At 43.4% G+C, this 26,904-nt stretch overlaps 1 protein-coding gene and 1 long non-coding RNA gene across 6 annotated transcripts in view; one reads left to right on the top strand and one right to left on the bottom strand.

Moving 5' to 3' along the window:
• Positions 1-17,798, bottom strand: part of LOC146190932 (uncharacterized) — an 86,820-nt gene extending 69,022 nt beyond the window's left edge. Inside the window, exons 1-3 of one of the 5 annotated variants that reach the window (XM_084601331.1) lie at positions 17,513-17,793; positions 7,716-7,770; positions 6,491-6,624 (exon numbers count right to left, since the gene is read on the bottom strand). In XM_084601331.1, coding sequence (XP_084457457.1) covers positions 6,491-6,624; positions 7,716-7,770; positions 17,513-17,568 — 245 coding nt within the window. In that variant the 5' untranslated portion in view covers positions 17,569-17,793. Of the gene's footprint in view, positions 1-6,490; positions 6,625-7,715; positions 7,771-17,512 lie in introns of all 5 variants that reach the window. The other 4 variants (XR_014706588.1, XR_014706589.1, XR_014706587.1 and 1 more) reach the window with 4 other exon arrangements.
• The window catches only part of LOC146190931 (uncharacterized), a 42,099-nt gene continuing 29,031 nt past the window's right edge, over positions 13,837-26,904 (top strand). Inside the window, exon 1 of the long non-coding RNA XR_014706590.1 lies at positions 13,837-14,116. This is a non-coding gene — a long non-coding RNA (uncharacterized LOC146190931). The remainder of the gene's footprint in view (positions 14,117-26,904) is intronic.

Here is a 26,904-nt window from a genome sequence, read left to right as displayed (position 1 = left end):
GCAGACCTTAATGGTACCCTTCAGGAGCACTTGAGCAGACATAAGTGAACCGGCAGTTGTTTCTCACTGGAATCAGGGTACGAGGTAAGCGGGAAGTCGGTTGTTCTCGATAAGTAATTGAATCACAGAGTTAGACCGCACTTATATTGCAGAAAAAAGCCCAGTAGTGTGTTCTGAGCTTATCTTGTAATTTTCCGAAGATTACTCCCGTATGCTAGCAGTTACGGCGCACTGAGTCCATCAGCTATTTTCTCACGCGGGACTAATTTTGCGTCTGGTGCTTCGGCTTCACGTGCCCGCTTTTGTGCAATTTTGTTTGCAAAGCGTCACAGACGAACTTTTCCAGAGTGGGTCTTCAGCTAATGCCAGTGCCTATAAATAACGTATACAGTAGGCTGCGCAAATCCGTACTTTTCCGCTCGTGGTCAGCCGGTCAATCTTCGCATATTTCTCGAGGATCGATCTTCCAAGTAAAATTGTCCAAGCTATTGTGCGCGCCCACAGTGCAGCATCGGCAGTCATTTCAGGCCTTCATTCTGGCGAGCACCTCGTCGTGTGTCATTGAAATGCGAGCAGCAATGCAAAATATCAGGCCATTTTTGACGTGTCCAAGCTACACAAGGGTTGTGAAGCACGCAGTTGTGAAGGGTATACGGATTAATTTTAAGTCTGGGAGCTTTATTGTGCACCGAAATCTTGGCACACGGGCGTTTTTTACTCTACAGAAAAACGGGATCGATCTTTCAGCCTTTGGCTCACCGACAGAACATCTGTGGACAGCCTTAAGCCCTTTGGCAATAAGCAAGTTCGACCAATGCGTATGGGTAATTGATTTTGTGATCATGGCATGACGTCGTCCACACATGGCATCATCCACAACAACGATATGAACGCGAATGTAAAACGAAATCTAACAGAGCCCAGCGACTGAAGAACAGTGCGAGTCTGACGTTTCAAAACAAAAAGAAAATATATTCCTGCCCAGTGACTTTCTCGTCTTCAATGTATGAAACCGTTGTGAATTTCTTCGCCACGGCGGTACCACTCCGAATGCGTTTTCGACGCATAATAGGTACCTGCAAAGCCGCTCGGAACCGTGGTCAAAATAGAGAGTACCTCGAATCACTTGTCAGTGATTATTTCTCTCATTTTTTTTATATTAAAATAAAGGGATCGCCAAATCGAGAAAGCTGCTCATATGTTCCGCAGCGGGTAATCCCGTGACCGCAATCCACCAGCATGTGTGCCGCTTGCTGGTGTTGGTTTTTCTACTGGTAGATGGCAACATTTTTGTGTAGGTCTACTATGCTATCGCCGCAGCCGATCACGCCTCATGTAAAACAGCAACATACTTTAGAGCTGTGCAGTAAAATTACATAGTCTTATTCATAAGTTTCATGTGCGCCGCTCCTTCATTTAACTAGATAAATACGCGTACACGTGAGCCATTTCGCTAAAGGCAAAGACCGCAGCCGTCTCATACAGACTTCCAAGGCCATCTAACAACGGGAAGCTATAGACTAGCCAGTTGCCGTCAAGCTTACCTAGCGTGGAGGGGAACTAATACCGAAGTGGCAGCAGCGTCTGCCGCTGCGGTATATGGCTAACGATCGTGAAACTTGGTCCATGGATACTTGAACCTCTACATTTTTTTCCTCAACTGTTCAGAGGCTTTACAAAAGGTTTATGTTTGGGTTTGAATGTAATAAATGACGTCTATGAATACAAGCTGGCCAGAAATTAAATAAAACCGCAATCCTACAAGAAAGGCAATTTAATATTGTGTGGGTGTGATAGATCCGTAATGAAGGGCGATTTAATATTGTGTGGGTGTGATCGATGAACAGCTGATACGTATATGTCAGCACACTTATTATAAATGCTTCTTTTGACTCACGAATCTACCCTGTACAAACCACTCGCACGTTAAAGAAGCATTCTACATCGTTAAATTTGCGAACACGTGTACCTGCAGCGCACCACCGCTCACATTAGCTCAAGATAAAGGTTTCTTAAAGGAAAGTAATTTTGTTGCGTGGCTTGTCAATTTTAGGTGCCGCAATTACGAATCCCTGCAGGGCTTACTTCCTTGTTTTCTTTGTATCTTCCCCCCTTTTGCGGATATATGGCGCGGTTTCTATTCAATACACGATCACTTTAAAGTGAGCGATTGTGTTTTGTTGTCTTCTCTTTTGTCGTCTTTTTATGCTGCTTAACAAAGAATTTCATTCATTCATTCATCATCATCATCATCATCATCAGCCTGATTATACCCACTGCAGGGCAAAGGCCTCTCCCATATTTCTCCACTTAACCCGGTTCTGTGCTAGCTGCATCCACTTGACCCCTGCGAACTTCTTAATCTCATCCGCCCACCTAACTTTCTGCCGCCCCCTGCTACGCTTTCCTTCCCTTGGAATCCAGTTTGTTACCCTCAGCGACCATCGGTTATCCTCTCTTCGCACTACATGCCCATGCCCATGTCATTCATTCAACCGATATAAATATTTAGTAGAGTCTATTTTATTTTCATACTTCAGTTTTAAAGAATAAAGTAATAATTGTTAATGCGAAGGCGATTTCGAAAAATAACTTGTTATAAGGTTCTCACGAATCGCCATTTACGCAAGACAACTAGACTAGAAAGCTGCCTTCGTATGTTTTTCTCCAAGTGCACAAGCTAAGCCGTGTATATGACAACGCTTCAGCGAGGCACGGATTCGGTTCTCTAAGACACGTCTTTGGACACTGAAAGAGTGCCACTGTTATGTGGAAGTTTTTGCATTTCTCGAGCTGTGTTTTGAGCACGATAAAAAAAATATTTTGGGCAATCACAATACTTAGTTGGTGATGCGAAATTTGAGTCCGATTCTATACATCAAAGAAAAGCTGGGAGCTTCAGCGGCGTGAACAAGAAACAAGTATCCTTTCTGTCACGGTACAGTTCTACAGTCAGCAGTACTTCCTAAAGTCACTGGAAGTATAGAGTTTCTTACTCCTACCTAGAAGGAAACCTGTATCGCCATCTACGGGAGTTTGCATGGTGCTTACCAACGACCAGTTCAAGCACCATGGGCTCCCAAAGCATCATTGGGCGGAGAGGTACCGGGGGCAGAACCTTTAGCCAAAAAATATACCAAAAATGAACTTTGTTCTACTATTAAACAAAACTGCCCCAAGATCGAATATTGACTTGTCAAAAATCATACACTCGACAAAGATGCGGAAAACAAATAAAAAAAAGAAATGGACCTTTCGGTAGCCATACGGGGGCCTTGATCACAATGGAGCGAAGGACGGGAGTGGTGCAATATATAGGGAATTTTTCGAAGGGTGCGCAGGTATCTCTGGGAGATTTCCACGGGTCCGGTTAATCGCATGTGGGGTTGACTGAATGTACAATGATTATATGAGAAGGCATTTTGGTAATAATTTTCCTTTGCAATCAAACGTTCTGCATCCCGGTTGATGGCATGGCTAGTGTCCTGACGATGCTGCGCTAAAGCGTTCGAGTTAGTTTTGCCTTTGGCGACGTCATTTTGGTTCTGTTTCAGCTTTGTATTAAAGTTTCCTGTTTCTCCGATATAGGAAGTGTCAAAACACGGAATCTTGTAGACCACACCTGGATAGATAACGAGGTCAATAGGGTGCTTGACCTGCAAGAGTTGTTGCCAAAGTTTGCACAGGAACGTGAGTCATTCGAACGTCATAACCTGAAATGATGCGAGCAAGGTTCTCACGCACGCCACGGGTATATGGCATCGGCACCAGCTTCTTTGCGCATATCATAGTTCAGTTTGTCGGAGCTGAGGAGGCGCGTCGTTCCTGTGGTTGTAGTTTTGGGCTGAATAGCCGCTCCGTATAAGGTCTTGCCTGATGTTTTACTTCTGCTGCTCTGCGCTTTATACTTGAGCATATCATACAAGCGCTGTTGAACAGAGACGTGGCGACTGAGCGCTTGTACCCGATGGGATGGGATGACTGAAAGTTTCGGTACCTTCCGATGTGAGTGGGCTTAGGATAGACGGTGGTTTACAAAGAATGCGATGAGATTTCCACGCAGACGTCGAGAAAAGCGATGCGGCCGTCCACCTCCTTCTCTAGGGTGAACTCGATGCTTTGCTGAAACGTGTTGAGGTGCGCAAGATACCTGTAGACGTCTGGCCGGTTGATGATACAGAAGCAGTCATCGATTAGAGTACAAAAGCTGTGGTGGGAAATCGAATGAGGAAAGCGCTGCGAACTTTATTGATTCTAAGGCAAGGTTAGCACATACTACAGAAACTGAGGCACCCAAGGCTGTTCCAAAAGCCTGTCTGTAAAAGTTCCTGTTGAAGTTCTTCTCTTCGTTGTGATCTAGGCACCCGTACGGGCGCCGAAATGTCAATTTCCTTTTTTGGTTTTGTTTTTTCCGCATCTTTGGCGAGTGTATGTTTTTTGACAAGTTCGAATAAAATTTCCTCAGCAGACGGGATTCCGTCGAACCCTATACTTCAAACTTGAATATTGTATCTATAAAGTGCAAAAAGCGAACGAAATAGCACGTAAGTGTAAAATTTGTCCAAAATAAGCGATGGCTCTCTCTCCTAGTTGCCAAGCATTGAGCAGCACGGAAACCAATATTTCGCTCCTAAGAGGCACTCTTTAAAAAGAAAAAAGTAGTTTTGAAAATATACAGCCTTCTTCCTTCATTTTAGAAAATTTTTAGGGGCATTTCAAAAAACAGAAACCTTTTATTCGTGTCTTTTGCATGACTTCTGCTCTGCACGTTCGCACCTCGAGATGGCGGTGATGATGATGATGCGAGACATCTTAGTAACGCCTTTCTGTATTTCCGAAAAAAAATGCAACGATTCCACACCAAGTAGCACATCAGCCCATGATTCTAGTGCGTCCATGGTGGCTGATGTGGCTGAAGTGCAGCGCTCCCAGCTTTCCTTTTAGGTAAGAGTGAGGAACTATATGATTGGAACGGCAGAAGTAGCGTGAACGCCAGCGGCAGCTTCGACCCGCCCCCATATTCGGTCCAGCGTGGCTGAAGCGACGGCAATGCGGTGTGAATTTTACAAGTGATGATACACGTTTTCTGGATGCTGTTTGCTTCTACAACAGCGAATGAAGCTAACCGCTGCTTTATTGCTAATAAAGCAAAAAGGAGTGCAAGAAAGGACTCCAGTGAGGAGAAAAGCCTGCATACATTCATATTGTCACGCGACAGTATGCGTGTAAACAGTGCGGTACGCACGCGTTTTGCTGTTCCCTATTAATTTTCATAACGTTTATAAGCTTGCTAGAAATACAAAAGGCGCAAGAGCAGCAAATAATGCAATCCAGGATGGCTGTACGCTGTTGTAATACTAATGTAAGTGCGAGATGAAAACATGCAATAACGTAGTAGACAGCCGCCGCTTTTTTAGCATTGCTTTTTATCGCCTCTGTAGATGCTGAATTAAGTAGATATAGGCGTACTCAAATACAAAGAACTATATCCATGCAACGGATGCGTAATGTTCCATATGGGTTCATCATTTTACCGCTTTCGCTACAGATGCACGCATACCAACACTTTTAGAACTGCGCTTCGGCTTATCCGGAATTTTCTTCAATAGTGCATCATTATTCGAGGAATTAAGTGCAAGTGCTGGGATTGATGCTAAAACAACACCGAAATAAAGAAAGATAATAATTCAAGAACATTTTATAGCCTTCATATAGGCACTTAGACATGCTTCAACAGTAAACAATTTCATATTAAAAGAGTCCGGAAGAAACTAATTACCTTAAATGATTAAATACCTTTATTGACAGTACACTTATGGATAAAGTGATTGTTTTGAAATATATCTGAGCGTAGTTTTCAGAAACGCTTTATCCATGAGGGCGGCAAATTTTTGTTCTACTGAGGCGGACACTATAAGCCATAAAAGCACTATTCTTGTCACTCAGGTAAGGAGATCAAATGTAAGCTTGAGGATCTTCAGGAAGAGCTAACGCTCAGCTCAGTATATCGAAAAAAAATACGCGCTGAACACTCACAACGGATTCAGAATTCGGCATGTGTGACGTTGCGGAATGAGAATTCGCAGCAACAGAAGCATGTACGTAAAACTAAAAAAAAAAAACTATGATCAAAACCGAAATAAAGATGAGGTTTTTCAGCTGAAATGCTCAAAAAGCCACGCACTTTTTTTGGCGTGATGATAGATATTTGGGAGCTAGATGGCATCAGTTTCACGAGAATGCAATGATAGCTGCCTGGAAGTATTTGTCAGCGTGAACTCTTTATTGATTGATTGATTGATTGATTGATTGATTGATTGATTGATTGATTGATTGATTGATTGATTGATTGATTGATTGTGCATGCGTGCGTGCGTGCACGTTCTCCTTTCACCGGAAATCAAGCGAAACGCACTGCACTTGTATCAAAGTGACGTAAACAATCATAAAAACAACATATTTTCAAATGTTCATCGAAGCTAGCGCTTACCGCTCGGAAGCAGATGTCGTTCGTAGGAAGAAATTTTTCCCGCCAGATTCTATGAAACATTTCAGCTGACACCTGTCGCCTTTTTTCGCGTTCGAAATAGCGGAAAACGTATTGCCCGCTACGCGCCGTGGTTGCTGCAGAAAAATGCGCAGTACCCCGGAATTCATCAGTTCATTGCCGTACTCGCTAAATCGACAAGCCACTAAACGCAACCGCAATGCTGTGCATGTTTTTTTTTTTTTGTTTAATTTGTTTTTGTTTTGTTTTTTAGACATGGAATCAATCACGACGCATGGCGCCGCACGGTGTCGACGTGTCAGCAACCGCGAGAAAAAAAGCGAGGGGGAACTTTTAATGACGGCAAATGAGCACCTGACTGCGGAGAACGAATCGCGAGCGCGCGGCGCGAAGTGAAGACGAACATGGTACTTTTGGTCGTTCCAGTGACTTTATTGGGTCCGAATGAAGAGCGTCTCCTAGCCAGTCGATGATTTTGTTTTTCCTTTTTTTCTGCAAAATTTAAAGCGATTCCTACAATTTTTGGTTGACCAGCAACACCCAGCGGCAAATTGGAGATTTCCTATGAAAGCGAATGGGAGCGTAGAACGCTACTTTAGACGAATGGTTATCCTGCACGCAGCCATTTGCTCCAGTCATTTCTTTAAGAGTATCTGCAACTTGTCAGTTCCCACTTTTCGTAGCCGCTATTGCACGAAGAGGTTTTCTAATCGGTAGTCACTGATTCGACCACTTTCCAGAACGAAAAACATCCTGTGAATTAAGCCCGGCGACTATCAACAGCCCTAAGTTGCCTCAACTAGGTATTTATAAGCGCTTTGTTACTTTACCCGCGTGACAACAACATACACACCTGCGATTTAAAAAAAACACATGGCCTGCTTCAAGAAGCAATTACCAATGTTTCTATTTAAAAGTAATCATTTTGTCCCTAACGTAAACACCAGGCTCTTTTTCACCAAAGACCCACTGCGTCATAAAGAAGCCGTCTCTGACGCAGACGGCGGCAAGAAATCCAGAAGAAGCTCTTCTGTGCCAACCTTTAAAAAAAGCGCTTGTTAGCTTCCAAAGTTCGAAGGTAAGCTGTTTTCAACGTCTTTATGTAATTTCGATCAAATGGCTCTTATTTGGCCGTTTCTGCTTTTGGGATTGGAAGTAATGTGTCATGGCTGATCACCGTGCTTTGATGTCTTTTGTGATCACTTACCGTTGCAGGACACTGAAGGTGCTGCGGCGCTATCAGTCCAGGTGGAAATCCTGCCCTGTAAGGCAGCCAAGAAAAAAGGCACCATTTTCGCTAGCCTCCGCGAAAAGCAAATCTCAGTAGTTATTACATCCCGTCAGCATGCATATGTGCAATGTGCGAGCTGCTTTCGCCAACGCTGTTACAAACGCGTACAGCATGACAGCAAGCTATCGCTGAGCTTTGAACAGCTGCTTTTTTGCCGTCGCTGTGTGCCAATTGTCAATAAAATATTTGACCACAGACAGACGGGTGGCATCAGGCTGCATGTTAGCGGGCGGCGTCGCGGGTGCATATGTCTATGGAAGTCACCGCATGTTTGAGGGGCTCTGGCGCCCAGCAGAGGGTTGAGCGAGGCGGCGAAGTTTCCATAAGGCGCGAAGCACAGGCTGCGTGTAAGAGATGTTCGCGTCATCGAGGGCGAATGCGCTTCGCACACGAAGAAAACTACGAAGGCAGCATAAGAAACATACGCCTTCCTACTGCCCGCACGCAGGAAGTCGTGTACACTAATTGCGAGCCCTGTAACGGGAAACACCCTTCGAGCTACTGTTATCAGCTGTCGCTCTAAAAGCGTATCTGACGTCTATCCTTACGGTAATGAATGTTCAGCGGTAGTGGACGTTGGGGCGATGTACTAATGCCGACCACAGTGTTCAGTTCAGTTCAGTTCAGGCGTTCAGTCGTGTCCGACTCTTCGTGACCCTATGAACCATGTCACGCCACGCTTTCCGGTCTCTCACTATCTTCTTAACATCACATAGCTTCATCTGCAATGCCTCGAGAATGCCATCTAACCATCGCGTTCGCTGCCTACCCCTTCTCCGGCGACCCTCAACCTTTCCCAACATCAAATCTTTCTCCAGCGACTCCTCTCTTCTCATCAGATGAACAAAGTGGCTGAGCTTTAACTTTAGAATTTGACCCTCCAGTGAGCAGTAAGGGTTTATGGTCGACAATATCGACTGATTTGATCTTCTGGCAGTCCAAGGAACTCTTAAGAGTCTTCGCCAGCACCACAATTCAAACGCGTCAATTCTTCGGCGGTCAGCCTTTTTCACAGTCCAACTCTCGCATCCATACATCACAACATCATCATACATACATCATCAAAGGTGCAGAAATAGTCTGTGTTTATACCGTCCCACTCAGAGGACCACGGATAGGCGGCAGGGAATTCATTTTGCTGTTGGTGTTTAAGAAGCCAGGCGCAGTAAACAGTCATGCGAAAGACGCCTAGCAGATGTCATAGGAAACGGACGCGTACGCTAGCCTCCTAAACAAAGGCCATCGACGACGCCGTGATTTCACCGATCATGCAACATATGCAACGATCTCTGTAAAAACTGAGACGTGATCTGCTCGGTTTGCGCTCGGATATGCAGTGGCAAGAGCAAAAGATCTGCGCAACCATTTTTTAGTGCGAAATAGCGAATCAGGGTGTTCACAGCGTACCGAATTTTGCACGTCTGCTTGTCCTGATTTCACAATAAAAAAAAATGCTGAGGCTTAGCTAAGGTTAAGCCTAGTCAGATGCGAAGCATATTGGTGGCTAGGCTTGGAAATGCCTCTGCTCTGACGTCACGCATCACGTGGTACTCCTTGGTAGCGACTCCGCGCTCTACCGCGCGAGCCGGCGGCCCATCTCTCCTCTGCTCTGACGTCACGATCACGTGGTACTCCTTCGTAGCGACGCCGCGTTCGACGGCGCGAGATGCAGCCCGGTCTCTCCTCGGTCGTGACGTCACGCATCACATGGTAGGTCATGAAAGGTCAATGGTGGCGACACCGCAGCGCTCGAGGAGCTGAGGCTTAGCTCTAGTAATATGCTTCGCATAAAAGACAGACGTCGAGAGGGATTTTGTAACAACATTGCGACCAAACCGTTTTTTTTTTTTTTTGCGCAGTGTTCAGAGATACGTCATACAATTTCGCTTCCCATTTATCTCATCTCTGCTAGTGAAGTTAGAGATTAGTTTTCAATAGGGGGTTCGAGTCGACGACATATGTGATTGCGATTGCAGTTAGTGGCGAACTCTCATGCTAATTACCAAACAGAATCAAGTGCAAGAAGTGAGATTACCAACTGATCCAACTTTCTACTTTAAGAAATGAGATAGATATTGCGCCGTTTCTTCCTCCCCAAACCAAACCCGTTAAAAGCATTTAACACATTTCGTTCATTAAAGACATATTTATTTTCTACCTTGTTTTGTTCCACCGACTAAAGATGTTCTGTCTGGATCATAGTTTCCGTGTTTACATTTTATTTATTCTTGTACCAATAATGCGCTAATTTCTGTAATTTGTGCATTTTTTGTTTGAAGTTCCTGTTTATTTAGAATTTATTTGCACTGTTTCTTGTTAGTATTCTATTATAGTTTTTCTCTGCACGCCTGTATATTCTTCTTTTCACTGCCTAGTATATTACCTGCTAATCTTATCCATTCTGTCATAGGAGGTCCCCCGGACAGTTTATACTTCGGGACCTCCTTCTGTAATACTAATAATCCATGTACATGTACCTCACAGTGTAAATAAAGATGATGATGATGATGAACACATTGCCACGCTCAGTGGTGGGCTCCGAATGCTAAATTGCCACGCGAAACTATCAATAAACCATGTCAAACCGTTTACTCATGTTTTGCTCGATTAAATTGGCGTTAAACCTCGGCTAACTGCTGCGATTGGAAGCTGCATTTTGATATATTTACTTTCAGCACGTTGAAATGAGAAGTGTCGTTTAGTGGGATGGCTTTGTTAGAGGTTTTGTCAGTGACAAAAGGATGTCGAGACATGCTCAGGAGATTTGATAGCCTTAAATTCTGCGCGTCGGTGATTTGCGTTTTTTTTTCTGCTCTCGTGTCGCTAGACCCTAATAACTACTCTGGTCTATTATCTACCCTTCGCCATACCATGACTCGTAAGCGGCTGAGTCAGTATCGTATGTATTACCCGACCATCTGTGAGGAAAGATCTAAGCGAATGCCACCCACAACCTCTTTTATTATTCATCACCCAGACTATATCGGAGTCATTCAATTTCGGCTGCAGCCATGCCGTCAAATCCTGAATGCACTGTTCAGGTATAAATCGCTGTATGAAAGGGAACGTAGAGAACAACTTCCCGTCATGATACTCCAGCAGTTCGCTCGTTAGGTCTGGCGACTTTTCTGAGCACAAACTGCGAAAGCGGATGAGAAGCTGAAGACACCTAATTATCCACAATGAAGTACGTCTCAAAGATTATATTATAAAAGAATACAGTGGCAACAAATGGCAGCCCAATAGGACTCTGCCTAATCTGTCTGTTACAGACTGCAATAAAACTATGCCAGTCCACTGTGCCATCCTACGATCGAAGAGGATCGGAGAAAAATGACAGGATTGGCGACAGGATAGGTAGAAGGAGGGTGAGTACAATGAAAAACCCTGATACGTGCTGCCGATAACTTCAGGCGTCAGTACCTGCTTTAGTGATAAAGAAAGCGACCATATAACCTTTTAGGCTGCCGATACAGTAGCCAACGAGCCAAAGAGGGAGAAAAGTTACAGGGAACTGCTTCCTCAGGAGAAGAGGAAGCAAGTGCACTGCGTCATTTCGCTGTTCACATTGCATCTTAACTTATCAAATTAATTGTTCGTAATCAGCTATTTAATCGTACATACATGTACGATGCGTCATCATATAGTGATGAGGAAACTGAGCGGACATGTCAGTTAAGTCTACTTTGTTAGATATTCAACGCAGAAGTGTGCAGCAGGGTACGAGGTAAGCGGGAAGGTGCGCAGCTTGCGCTGCTGCCAAGGTTTCTTCTTCTCGTCAACAAACACCACCTGATGATTAAAAAAAAAACACTGTTACTCCATGAGGAAAAGTTTTTTAGCATGGAAAATGAGTATAAGTGATTCTTGTCGTCTGTGTTGTTTTTTGTCAATGCGTACAGCAGGTGTAGATTGAGATGCTGTTTCGCGTACCCACAAGGGCTCCATGGACAAGGTCACAATCTGTCAATTTACTTCCAGACAGGGAAGTTTCGGCTTCATGCTGAGTGTTGCCTTACTCGGAGCTGAGCGAAAAAAAAAATCTCAGCATGTTCTGTATGCTGTGCCACTTGCACAACCACCCGCTTGGAAGACACACTAAAGAAACAGAGAGAAAAGTTATTTTTGTTCATGATTTGAAAATGTGTACTTTCAGTCTCTTACAGTGGCTTCCAAACACATTCTAATGATGCTATTCTATAAGCTCTTTAAAACTAACATCCGTATGTTTATCAATAAATCATTTCTTTTATACAAATTCTGTGCTGGGAGCATGATTAAGTATACAAGGTATTCAATTCAATTTAACTGCACTGTCTGCTACATTGTGTTAGTAGCCCCCGATGTGCAGAGTCGATCTCACCTGTCTAGAACGACCGCGCATTGTGGTTCAGAAGAAATAACCTGAAATTTTTAAAAAGCTACTAGCTTTCACTGGTAATACTCGCGCTCGCAGGCAGCCAAAAATACTTGTGAACAGCACGGACACAAGCTCCTTGCCAAATGGAAAAAATGATCAGTAATAGTTCACTTAATGTGTTCTGCAGGAGAACCCCTCGAGAGCTCCAAACAAGTGTGATCGGCTCAGTACACTGCCATTTAGGCTAACGGATGCATATAATAATTTACATCAATTCACCTTTGGTACAAAAGCAAAACATATTTTCTCACTTATATTCTTTTGTTGACAAAAATGCTGCTATTTCATTGACTTTCAGGATCACATATGTTGCTACAAGCAGCAGCTGTATCGGGATGTTATGTCAAACTTGCTATAAATGTTTAGCTACTACTAATGTTCGACAGGCACCCTCTCAAAAATAGACAAAGAGGAGGAGGGCGCCTGTTTCCCTTGCTTTTTTTCTGCCCTTTGCTGGAGTATGTTGTATGTATGTATTATGAAGGGTCTCGCTGCCTATGACCCATGACGGCCCTTGACCCGATGTTACCTAGGGCGCTATGCCTTACAGTGACATCAGTCTCCACTGTACGCCGCTAGAACTGCCGTGGCCAAAACGCTAGAGCAGTCGTAGCGGTTTAAAATAAAAAAATATAATGATACATCTATTATCGACAAGGAGCATGCAACCATCTTGTAAATCGCAACCTAAAAACAATCTGGCCCTACCGACCAAACGACACAAAGGCGCGAGCGATCGGCAGCCTTGTTGAGAGTGGTCATCGCTGGAAGAGCAGGAGCTGAGGCACGCACGGCGCAGCACAATCACGGGCCTACAGTGTTCGAACAACAGCCTAAGACAAGCATCCCTGATCGCATTACTTAACGATAGTAACGACGCAAACAACACAGGCAAGCGCGCCGGAGGTCTGCAATCGCAAGTGGGCGGCGCCATTTTGTTTATCTCAGCTGTTTGCTGTCATCGCCATCACCGCACCACACTGTGAATTTTGTTGACAGCACTTTCTTATATGTCCTCAGTCAATTTATTAATTTTAAATTTTCTATTTGAAATGTTTCTTGACCCCTATGGGCACCTTTAAAAGCGAAAAACTAATTGCGCCGGAAGCGCGTTATAGCACTGCGCAGCCAATAGAGTGCTGTCGCGCTGTGCCGGCTGCTTTTGGCGAAGGCGCCGAGACGGCAGCGCCAACTTGTCACCTCCTGAGAGCGGTTACGATGTAAAACTGCTTTATGCGGAGAGCGTCTATTCCGCTTTCAAAAAGTGACACTGCTGACATGTAGTAAAAGACAGATGTAAATGCACAGGTTGTCGTGCCGTGAAGCCAGCTTGGCTGACCGAAGGCTTGCGGTGGTTGTCGACTGGCCTGCTTCGCTGCTGAATGAGACCGAGAATTCAACTGTGACCCTGCACTCAGGAACAGAATTAGGCATCTTATGAACAACAGTGGAATTTTCCAAACCATCCTCCGCAACAGTTTTGATGTGAACCCAACCGCAACAGCACATGTGCCATGCGGCGCTAGACGCTAGGTGCGAGCAGCGTTAGCTTTCCGACGCTTCGTTCGCACTCTACCAAATAGCACGCACTTGCGTCTACGTAGCGGTACGTGGGCGTGTACTCCTCTTTCTGGCGCTTTGCGCGATGTGACGCTCGTCTTACGGATGCGCGTACAGCTGCGACGGAAAACGATTAGCAGAGCTGACTTCTGACCGGATCAGAAAGAGGGCGATACGCACCGATATTGTTGCCGTGCTAGACGATACCGAGAATACCAGGCCCATTCCATTTTTACAAGTGGGAGTCACCGGAAGAAAGCAGAAGGCCCAGAGGTCGCACTTTAAGTGATAGGTTATGAGTTGCTTATCGAAAGAACCATGCGGTGACGTTGTGCACGTGAGTTGATTTCTTTTCTTTTTATTAGCTACTGTTGCGAGCAGCGGTATCTTGTTTTTTGAAGACTTCCTCCAGAGCCCCCAGTTACTTTGCTGTTACTTTACAGTGTTTTTGACAGTGCATCTCCCAGCAACGTTTTGAACGGAAACTGCGATACGAATGCCGTTCCTCTCAATGCCAGCACAAAGACAAACTCCGCCGCGTGCCTAGCCACGTCGGCGTATGATTCTACCGATACAGAATGCACGACCATTAAAGTAAGATGCAGTCTTTCAGATGGGGCATCGTCGGGATGAGCCGCTTTCTGCCGGCCATCCCTGCTTAAAGAATTGGAACGTGCTTGGTGCTCTCGCTATATACACGTATGTCATCTATATCGCCGCGTACAGCAATTTTTCTCATCCGATTACAAGTAACATGTACTTATATTTTACTGTTGCAGCTCTAGGTGCGCTGCACGGATCGCCATGCCGGAGGCGGGCTTCGTGCTGCCAGCAAACTGACGTGCAGCCCATCGTTCGCAGGAGATGCGTCACTAGCTTGGCTAAACCCTTGAGTTACAAAGGAGCTTATCTCTTGGCATGTTTTATATATCGTGTTATCAATATATCGAACTGTTATCCCCTTCCAATTTGATATAACCGAAATCGACTTCAATGAGAATTAGACCTGGTTACCATGCAATGACACGCTCTCAGCTTCCCTGTCTTGATGCCTAATGGTTTCTTTACCCATGTCGCATGCAGGAGATGCTGGGTGCACCAGCACTTCTCCATCCCTGCTGACACAGAGTACCCACCAGTGCTATTGTCTCAGCCTAATGTCCGGCTTTGTTCGAAAAAAAAAATGCTTGGGGAACAGGTCTTACACTAACCGTTGACCCGCCGGGAAAGCGCAGTGGTTACAGCGTTCTACTATACTGTTCCCAAGGGTTCGGGATCGAATCCCGGCCTTAGCGGCTGCCTTTCGACAGAGGTGAAAAGCAAGACGTCCATGTGCTGTGCGATGTCAGTGTAAGTTAAAGAACTCCAGGTGGTCGAAATTTCCGGAGTCCTCTACTACGGTGTCACTCATAGCCTGAGTTGCTTCGGTACATGAAAACCCACAAACCAAACGAAACCAAACTAAGCCGCTGTGTAAATTAAATGTGAGCAGCCTCGTATTCATCACGTGTTTGAGCAGCATAAAGCAGCGCCACAGTAAAAAAATTTTCTGTGAAGACCGCGCTTTGCTTTTCTCCAACGATAATACGCTTTTTACAAGTGTCGTCTAGTTTCATTGTTCTGCTAGAGCAACTGTGATGACGACCTCATTCAAGCGCAGACCGACCTAAAGCCGCCTGCGCTCATGAGCCAGCAACACAAACCTGTGAGTTTTGTCCCAAGTCAAAGCGAACTTCGATTCGAAGTCACGTCGATAACAAACGCAACTACGCTGTCCGTGGTACAACCCAGGTACCAGGCTAACGTCGCTGACCACCTTGTTTCTGCCGCATTCGGTATTATTTTGCCTTATAAGCAGTCTAAAAATTTCCGGTGTGTGTCTTTGTGAGGTAGCGAGCGAATCATCCTGCGCCTGTAGGGAGACGACTTAAAAATATAATTCCCAGTTGAAAGTTGAAAAGTAAACTCAGCAACGCCTCGTGAAGAAAGGCAAAAGCCGAGACAATTATTTAGAAAAGCGGGCGCAGCGACGCATTTGAAGGAGCGGTGAGTGCCAAGAGGTAGAATGCGTGTGATGTGAAAAATGCAAAACATTAAAAGATATCATAGAGCGCCATAAATCCAGCTTAAGTAAAGGCAATTTGTTATCGCAGCAAACTTAAACCTATACTCCTTAGCACGCGTCATGCCAAGCAAAGCGATATATGCATTTTCACAAATTTCACAGGTTTCGATGCGACAAAAGGCAAAAGCATACAGCTAAAAAGAGGAATTCTGAAAGTGAATTGTGTTTACTCAGTTCATCGCATCAAGCCACATGATGGTCTTTCAGGTTTTTTTCGACAGGCGTCCCGCGTCTGCTCATTGCTCAGCCTCCTGGAGCGCCACTGCTTATAAGTAATATGTGAATAAATTATTTTAGCACACCACGCTATTCCCTTTCGCCTACAAACCTGTCGAGAAGAAGAAGAAGAAGAAGAAGAAGAAGAAGAAGAAGAAGAAGAAGAAGAAGAAGAAGAAGAAGAAGAAGAAGAAGAAGAAGAAGAAGAAGAAGAAGAAGAAGAAGAAGAAGAAGAAGAAGAAGAAGAAGAAGAAGAAGAAGAAGAAGAAGAAGAAGAAGAAGAAGAAGAAGAAGAAGAGGAAGAAGAAGAAGAAGAAGAAGAAGAAGAAGAAGAAGAAGAAGAAGAAGAAGAAGAAGAAGAAGAAGAAGAAGAAGAAGAAGAAGAAGAAGAAGAAGAAGAAGAAGAAGAAGAAGAAGAAGAAGAAGAAGAAGAAGAAGAAGAAGAAGAAGAAGAAGAAGAAGAAGAAGAAGAAGAAGAAGAAGAAGAAGAACTCTAGGTTACCCGCAAGAAGAAGAAGAAGAAGAAGAAGAAGAACTCTCGGTCACCCGCAGCAAATGCTTTCGCTCCATATTCGGTTCAACAGCGTTGAACCCTTGTAATTTTTTATTGCACTTTGACATAAAAAGTGTCAGCAACACTTGCAATGGCACGGCATATTAAAATTGTTTCACTTCTTCAGTTCATCAAGAAAATTGATCAACATTAGCAGGTCAAGCAGCTAAAGATACACTTCCCTCATGTTTACGAAACCTTCAATGAAATTCTCGCGCACATGTCTCACAATAACATCAGCATTGTTGCATTGTGTCCGCGGTTTCCATAATATATAGAGGCTAAGAAGCATGATTGTCTCATAAGAGAATTCCTTTTTTCCTACTGTCAAATCCCGCATGCCATACGGATGTAATGGTAGGACTTTCTTTGATAACCTTTTAGGCATATCCCAAAAGAAAAGAAAATTGCTTCCCTGCAGTCTGAAAACGCGCGATCTATGATTTCAGACTGTTTCCACAAAAAGCAGTTCGTCGACCAAGGAGTGTTCAGGCCTTTAACGCGCAACCATGTTTTAACTGATCATGTACGTACCTATCGAAGGCTCGTTGGTAAGAAGCGTGTTATACGGGCACTCAGATAATGCACTCTGGTGCACATGACTTACCAACGTGTGTTTAGTACGTGTGCAGATGTTACAGCAATAATAATTTTACAGTTAGCATGATTTAAACAAGAAACAATACGGAATTTGACGCAATTAAAAGGCGGTAGTAAAGGCGCTTCACATAATTAAGGAAAAGCTTAAACGTCCCCTTAAACTTGTTTTTGTCAATAGCACCTCGTTCAAGTAATAGCGCGGTATTTTCTGCGTGAAGTCCGCGGAACATTGTACTTACTCGCAATAAGAGCAGAATACGACCAGAAGAATAAAGTAAATCCCGTGATGTCCCATCCAGGTAAGTGTTGCTGTGATCCCTAAAATAAAACTTATACTCGTGACCTTAACATGCCTGATATATGCGATGGTTCTAAGATCTTATAAGGCTTTAGTCAGTTGCTCCTTGCGTTATCTTTCGCGTAAGTCCCGTGGCATAAATATCACACGATCACTTGTAAAGGCTTCTTCGAAAAGCTGCATTATAAATTGTGTCGAACGAAGTGTGACGCACTGCTGCTGAATATCATCGACCAAAAAAATCGTACCTTTCTGAAGAAGGACAAGCAATTTAATGAGCTATAAAGCGCACAAAAAGCAAATTGCGATATATGTTTCTTGTAACGAGGACTGCTGATATGTGCAATTTGAATTATATGTGCAAATCGGATATATGCAAATCTGAATTATGATTTAGAAAATGTCATGGCACTGAACAGGCCCCATTTCAAAAATATCCTACTTTTGCTTTATTCGTCGAATTATCATCATCGGCATTTGCACATGGGCTACTTAGGGCAAACGCACCTCATCATCATCGCATCTCCTGGACCTGACATCAAACGATTATACAATGACCTTTACATATAGCTCGATCAATTATGAATTCCAAGTTGCCTCATGGTCGTCACACTGCTTTCAAGCCAGCAGTTTTCCACTCGCTATTTCCTAAATTCTACCGCTGCTTCCATCGCATTACCTGTGTTGTCTGTAAATCCTCTAAAATGGACTCATGTACGTCCCGAAATGTATTGTATGAATGGAGCAAAGAAATTCGCAGAAGGCATGACATCCATACCTGATGCTCCTCATCAGAATCCGGCACATCACACTGTCTTCAGAAACCGTCGCAGCCGTTAAAGCCTTCTTCATTGAAACTCATTGAGTGGCACTGTATGACAGTGCAGCAATTACAAACATTATTCATACTTCAGCATGCCACGTTGTGCATTAGGCGCTCAGAATTTCACAGTGTTCGCGATATGGGTGCTTCTGAAGCTCACACCCGATGTGAAGCAGCGACACATGGATGCTTGTCAAAGCGTTTAAGAAGACACTGATGTCGTTAATACAAGAATCGTGGCACGGGGCAAATCTCTAGCCCACTACTATCGACCACAAAAAACGAAAGATGTTAGGAATAGCGATATTTCTCATTACCCAAACAAAATATTTCTCAACAGCACCATCAGCAGCTAAAGTTATGTTGATGCTTTATTGGGACACAAAATATATCCTCCTGCAGGACTGTACTTCGCGAGGCTCCACCGTCACTGCATCATCATTCTCTGGCACTAAATGAATTGTCTTGAGCCTGCCATGAAATCCAAATGGCGTGGATTGCTGTCTGAACGTGTTTTCTTGCAACATGATAATGTATGGCCCCATACCGCCCACGTAACAGTTGGCACAATTACAGACCTGAAGCTCGACTGTCTTCCGCATACATGACACTCGCCAGACATCGCCAAGAGTTTCACATTTTTGGACCCATGAAGGAAGCATGAGTGGCAGAAGTTTCACTTTGAGGAAGAGATACGCCACGAAGTACATCAGTGACTGCGTGCACTCGCAAACGAATTTGTTTCTTCGATAATTAAGGCACTTTACAAACGCGAGCAAACCTATATTGAGCTTTGAGATGTATGGCGAAAAGTAACAGACTTTCGGTCTACGTGTGCGCAATAAATAAATTAATCATATGCTGCCTGGTTTTCATCTGATTGACCCTTGTACTATAATATATAGAGGTACACTAAAGTCTGCTTACGTGCAGAAATGCGAGACCATTGAAAATTCCGTGCCTGGTTACGCTTTGAGTTCTGCGTTTTGTTGCTTAGTACCATTGTTTAGTTACCGTTTGTATAGAATTATTTCGGTTGAAGCAAATTTTCGCGCTAAAGGAAATACGTTTTAGAGGTATCCCATGCAAATCTGAGAGTTCCCATTTAGTTTACAGTACCTAAATTAGGTTAAACATCAATTTTCGCCAAATTCGAACCAAGTGGATTTGAGGTAGTCCAGGGGCCACATTTTATCGTGGCCACCTAAATATTTGCAGCTTTCCACTGAGGTGGCCATATTAAAATTAGTTTAGACACCAATTGTGATGAAATATCCAACGAGCTCAATTTCTGTGGTCCAGAGAGGCATGGCTCACATAAGTTGGAAGGTCACCATTGAATTGGTCATACTCGAATTAGGTTAGACATCAATTCTGATCAAATTTTATGATGTTCAAAATTCCAAAATTCGGTCCAGAGGGCCGAATTCTGTAGGTTCCCCATCTTAATATCGAGGTCACCGCTGGACTAGCAATCCTGGAATTAAGTCAAACATTGATTTTGGTTAAACTTTGATGAGATCAAATTTGGGTCAAGCCGGTCCAAATTTTGAGTGGGGCCCACCCATTTATTTAAATCGCCATTGAGGTGGCCATACTCGGATTAGATTGGACGCCTAATTTGATCCGATCACCTGGTATTCGCGCGGACACGGTGTAATAGCTGTTTCGATGCTCTGTCCGTGCTCTGTCCACAGCTGCAGGACAAAAGTTAATCGTTCATTTGTTTCGACTGACCAATAATTGAAGTATTTGACTAATTTAATAATTACTCCAAATATTTATATATGTCCTTAGTAAAGTTAATTACTAATGCAAGCGATAATCAACCGTTTATGCGCACACGCTACGTCCACAGGTTCTGTCTAAGATACTCATCAGCTAAGATTTGGCTTTCACATTAATAACTACATACAACACCGGTGCTACAGCGAGGCCAGTGAATGTGACAATATGTGATAGTAACGCAAACGCTTGGACTTCTTAATGCACTGGCCAAAAACGGCAGAAAATGGACAGAGCATTCACCTCTGTGTCTTCATTTAATTATCTGTCTCTTATTTGGTGCTATGCCATTCCGTTTAAATGCTGCTTTTACAATTTGTACGTGAAAATTATTGGCTTTTGAAAAACCTACCAAAGCACACATAGGTCAAAATTTAATCGTTTGATTGCCTGGACCACACGTAGAAATCCCGAGACGCAGTGAGAAAAGCTGGTGCGCAGATGATCGTGTTGGTAATGCGGGCGGAGGGCGTATTTATTACCTTAGAACAGGAAATAAAGGAAAGAATGACGTTCGAGAGTAATTGAACCGCAGTCCTTTTAAAATGTGAGCCAAGCACGCTGCCTGTACTCAAACGAGGAATACTCTTAGAGAGCTTTTTATGCTGGGCTCTTTTCCCAAGCTTTAGAACAATTTGAACGGAGGTTTCGTGAGTGATCTCAAGAGGGGTGACGCTATCAGAAAAAAACGGGCAGGATACCAGACACCAAAGCTTCAATCAAAAACAAGGTAGTCATGAATATATCTGAAAGTTTTTACAGTATTAGTTGTCCTGAGATTATCTCACTGAATCGTCGTTCAAATCAGCATCAAGGTTCTGGAACTGGGCATATATACTTTAACTCTACACATGTTATCTTCTCCTTCGAGCCTCCAGGCAATAAGCCTCTGCTCCCGAGTACACAGATCTTGCCCTTCTAAGCTCGTGAGAAGAGGTGTGATAAAATCCTGCTTAGGAAGCTGTCTAATAAAATAGGGCTTAAACGAATGAATTCTAGGTTTCTGCAAAAGTTTGAACGTCGGTTTCTGCTTTGTATCATCTGGAAATGTTAACATCTGTGGCCGAGTCACCCCTGTAGAAGAGCATAGCAAGAGCAGCAAGACCTGATGGAAGGAGCAAACATGTGGCTGTGATTCCTTATTTGCATGGGATTTCGCACTCACTAACAAACGTTGGCAGAAAACTTAGTGTCAAAGTGGTGTTTTCTGCGCCTGATTGCCTGGTTAGGTTGTGCCGACCTGTGAATGAGGAGAGGGGCAAGATGGCAAAGTGTACAACGCGACATCGGCAACGCTTCATTCCTTGTGAAAGTTGTTTATACGATTACTGTGTTCAGCAGTGGACAGTACATAGGGCAGGATAGATGCTGCATTAATGAAAAAAACTGAAAGAACATTGAAATAAAGTGTCAAAACTAATCTGTGGACACCTTGGTAGTCACAGCAGAACCAGATTGGGATTGAGTGAATAAAGAAGACAAACACTTTGGTGCCACTTTACCATTAAACATTTGCGATCGTTAAAAAGCAAGACAATACCGCGAGGGAGATAATCCAGGCCCCAAGAGCACTGATATAGGGAAATGCGTGTGTTAACACTACTTCGGTAGTACTACCCCCAAAAATTAAGGTAGTTTTCTGAGACTGTTAACCCTGCTGATTGTACTGTGTGTGCTTGTTGGTGTTGGTAGGTTTTTCTTTTTCTATTTTTTTCTCTTTCTGTCTGCCTTTTATCCCTCTTTCTTCTTTCATTTTTCTTTTTTTTCTCTAATTGTTTTTCTTTTTGTGCGTCTTCTTCCGCTTATTATTATTATTATTATTATTATTATTATTATTATTATTATTATTATTATTATTATTATTATTATTATTATTATTATTATTATTATTATTATTATTATTATTATTATTATTACTATTATTTTTTTTTTTTTCCAAGATGGCGCCCAGTAAGGACGCATGTGCGCTGTGCTCCCGCCCGTTTTTTGGCAAGCAGCAGTTTTTACGATGTGCCGACTGTGCGAAACGTGTTCACACGAAGTGCGTCACCTGGGCGGATGACGAGCTGCAACTTCTGAAGTCCGGCTCTCGGCCATTCTTGTGTAATTTGTGTGCGTCGTCGTCGTCTGACGGTGTTAGTCTTAGCGACGGTGGTGCTAGAGTCCCTTGGTGCCCCGCTCCTGCCCAGCCACCCGACCGGTTTTCCCCCTTCAGCCGCGACCGGCGAACATGGCGGTGAGTTTGCCTCGCTACGGGCTCTCCTCCTCGACGCGCTTGAGGGAATCTCTTTTCTGAGCGATGAGGTTGCCCAGCTACGGGAAGAGAACGAGCGCCTTCGTGTAGAGAACTCGCGGGCTTTCGTACAACAAGCCGAGGTTATCGCCTCTTTACGTGCCGATGTTCGCGGCCTACGCCAGGAGCTTGTGCGGTGCGCTGCTTCGCAGTGTGAGCGTCCTCTCGTCGAGCGTCCTCTCGTTGTCTCCGTGGGCAATCCTACCCGTGAGGAGCAGCCATCTGTGGACTACTCCGCCGCTCTTCATCGAGGGATGACTCCTGGAGATATTCCCTGTTCATCTTCTGCCTCTGCTCCTCGCCGTGCGGTTGACTTACCCAGTGAGATGAAGAAGCACCGAAGTCGAGCCATTACTGGCGCATCGAGCTCATCTGTCCTGAACGTTGCCATTTACCAAAAGAAGCGTCCGAAGACTATTTTCGTCTCTAAACTCAGTCCCGATACTACATCGGTAGACCTTACCAACCATCTAAAATCAGTGAATATTACTCCAATTTCCTGCCGGCAGCTGAAAACAAGGTACGACTCCTACTCGTCCTTCCATATTGAAGTTGATGAAGAATCCTACAGTAAGCTTGTTGAGCCTTCGATGTGGCCGATGGGTTGCATATACAAGGACTTTCGTGGGAAGCTTTACGACGATATGCTTCATCCCTCTGAACTGACGCAAAATTGCAGTGGCCCCTAATTTGGATATCTATTATCAAAACGCCCGAGGTCTTCGGACTAAGGGATCAGAATTTTTTTCTAGCGTCTTGTCCTCTTGTTATACCGCTGTTGTGGTTACCGAAACCTGGCTGTCAAGTGATATTCCTTCCAATGATTTCTTTCCAAATAATTACTCTGTTTTTCGTAGCGACCGCCCTGAAACAGGTCCCAAATCAAGAGGAGGTGGAGTGCTCATTGCTATTGACAGTTTTGTGAAGTGTGTTCGACGTTCCGATCTGGAAACTGTTGAAGAATGTGTGTGGCTCGAGCTCTCTTTAAATCGACATGAAAAACTTTTACTTGCAGCTTTCTACATTCCTCCGAATCTACCTCCTTCAGCCTATGATGATGTTCTGCTCTCAATCGAACATGTTATAACCCGTCATAGCAAACACAAACTTCTTATTTTAGGTGATTTTAATACTCCTGGTATCAACTGGAACTCACTTATTTCTTCTCACAACAATCATTACATATTAAGTAAGTGTAACGCTCTACTTGATTTCATAGCCTTTAACTCTTTGCAGCAACACAATTTCATTGAAAACTGTTGCGGTAATATTCTTGACATCTGTCTATCGAATTTTGAAAGTGTTCGAGTCTCGAGTTCGGACATACCGCTGACTCGCTGTGACAAATTTCACCCTCCGCTTCTAGTTACTACTGCTGTCTCTGCCTCACCTTCTACTAACTCAGATCGGGTGGGGAATTCGCCCCGTTTCGCGTATGCACGTGGTGATTATGTCGGTCTTTTCAATTTCTTCTCTTCCGTCGACTGGTCCCTTTTAAATGACATTAATGATTCAGATGGACAAGTCAGTCGCTTTACAGAAATAGTTCTTGATGGTATGCGTCGGTACATACCTTTGCATACTCCTACGCGTAGGAAGTTCCCTTCCTGGTTTTCAAGGGAACTAATAACGGCGTTAAAGCTCAAGGAACGGGCCCATCGTAAAGCGAAACGCCCTGGGTTTCACAATTGGGCAGATGAGTTTCGCCGTGTGCGTTCTCTTTGCAAACGCTTATACAAGCGGGACTACGACTCCTATCTTGAGTCTTTAGAGAGGTATGCCTCAAATCGTCCTAGTCAGTTCTGGCGTTACGTTCGCAAGCGTTCCATTAAATCAGATTTAAGTATCAGCTTAGTTGACTCTCAGGGTTCGGAAATTCGGGATGTTGCCGACAGTTTTGCACAACATTTTTCCTCCGTTTACAAACATCCACATTGTGATTCCGTTTGCCTCCCATCTGGTGCACTATCTAATTCCATTCTCTTTGACGAGGAGTTGATAACTGAGAGTCTTAAGCGTCTGAGACCATCTTTCTCTCCTGGACCTGATGGCATTCCAGCTGCCATAATAAAAGCCTTCAGTTATATCTTCGTACCAGTACTGACTGCCATATTTAATAACTGTTTAAAAAATGCTGCCTTTCCTCGCGTGTGGAAAATGGCACGCGTGTTTCCTGTCTTCAAGTCTGGAAACAAAACTGATGTTTCCAATTATCGTCCGATTTCTCTTCTATGTGCAACCTCTAAGCTTTTCGAACTAGCGTTGCACAGCGTACTTTCCTTCCATCTCAAACATATCATAGCACCGAATCAACATGGCTTCATGTCGGGTCGCTCTACTTCCACCAACCTAGTCACGTTTATGACGTATGTCTCTGCAGCAGTCCTTCAGAGGGGTCAGGTTGACACTGTGTACTGTGATATGAGCAAAGCTTTCGACGTTGTTACTCACTCACTACTTCTTGAAAAACTTCTACTCTCTGGCGTTGAAGTCTCTCTCGTAGCCCTCCTACGCAACTATCTCCTTGATCGCTTCTGCTTTGTCAGTGTCAATGGACAGACTTCTTTCGTTTACCCTGCAACGAGTGGAGTTCCTCAAGGTTCAGTACTAGGCCCGCTTCTCTTCTCCGTTTTTATTAATGATGTTTCCTCGGCGATAAAGAACTCCTCGTTTCTTCTTTATGCTGATGATATAAAAATATTCAAGGTAATACATTCTTTTCAAGATTGCGTGTTGTTGCAATCGGACATATCTGCTTTTTCTGATTGGTGTGCGATGAATCGACTTACCCTCAATTCTTCCAAAACTAGGGTTGTGTCCTTTACTCGTAAAACACATAGCTTTCTCTACCATTATTCTGTCAATTCTGTGCTGTTGGATAGGGTTGATGAAATTAATGACCTTGGTGTACTTTTTGACCGCACCCTCAGCTTCTCCTCTCACACTAAACGCATTGCTCAGCGGGCTATGCGCACACTCGAATTCGTTTGCAGACTTTCGAGAGAGTTCCATACTCCACTTCCGTTCCTAAAACTGTACCTGTCCATATGCCTCCCGGTCTTGGAGTATGCGTCGGTTGTTTGGAATGGCACTTGCAAATCGAACTTGGACAAGGTTGACAGAGTACAAAAAAAATTTTTACGGATATTTCATTATCGCTTTCCTTTCGCAACTTCCCCCTCTCGCTCCACCAGGAGCGCCCAACTGAATCTTCCTTCCCTTCACTGCCGTCGTATCAGACTTGATATCTTATTTCTGTACAAACTCCTTCATGGCCACATTATGTGCCCTCAGCTCTTAGAGTACATCCTACTGCGCGTTCCGCGAAAGAGCATGAGGGAATTCAGACCATTTCAGGTTTCTCCTCTTCATTCCCACTCCCCTCTGGACAGGATGCAGTGGTTATTTAACTCTTTTTGTCCTCACCTTGACATCTTCCAAAACTCGCCCTGTTCATTTACATTGGATGTTCGTAGCGTTGTATTCTAAATAGTACTTTATCACATATAACTCCCACTTTCTAGCCTTAAATTGTATTTACTTCACTTTTTGCTTTTTCTCCTGTTCAATGCTGTCTGTATCTTGAACTACTTTTTATCCGTTTCTTGCTTATATTTCAACTTTAAACTTTATATTCGAATCTTACTGTCCCTTGTTCAATTTTACTTCTTTATTGTATTATTCTGTATTTCTAGCCTGTGTTTTAAGTACCATGCACTTGTTGCGCCTGGAATGGTTGTTTATTTTATGTATATTTCTATATTACTATAATCAATGTCAGTCATCTGTTTTTTTTTTTTTTCTCTTCTACCTACCGTTCTTTTTTTTTTTTTCTTTATTTCCTGGTGTGCTAAAAAATTCTCTCACTGTGTATATAAGTGATGATACTCATTGTTTGCTTAATTTCCGTGATACTTTTCGTCTCAGTTTCATTTCATGTATTATTTATTTCTTTTTTTTGTGTTCTCTCTGTGTGTGTAAACATGTTTGTGCTTTTTCATTTTTTTTTTTGTGCTGCAGCACAAAGACCACATGGTTGTTCCTGCGCACATTAAATAAAGATTGATTGATTGATTGATTGATTGATTATTATTATTATTATTATTATTATTATTATTATTATTATTATTATTATTATTATTATTATTATTATTATTATTATTATTATTATTATTATTATTATTATTATTATTATTATTGTTGTTGTTGTTGTTGTTGTTGTTGTTGTAGAACAATACGTCATTTTGTATAGCTAGCGTTTAGTATGTTTCTCTGTGTTCGCACTGTTTTTAGACAATGAGAATATCGTTTTTTATAAACTAGTATTGTTTTCACTCTTTTTAGAGATCTCGTTCACCAACGTACGCATGTTGTTGGTAGCATGCACTAAAGATATCAAATGCTACCTATCATACATGGAAGAAGTAAATGA

Source organism: Amblyomma maculatum, chromosome 4, assembly GCF_055883805.1.
Source record: "Amblyomma maculatum isolate TAMU_Amacu chromosome 4, ASM5588380v1, whole genome shotgun sequence".
In the NCBI taxonomy this organism is placed as follows: domain Eukaryota; kingdom Metazoa; phylum Arthropoda; class Arachnida; order Ixodida; family Ixodidae; genus Amblyomma; species Amblyomma maculatum.
This window is presented reverse-complemented; position numbering and strand designations above follow the sequence as displayed.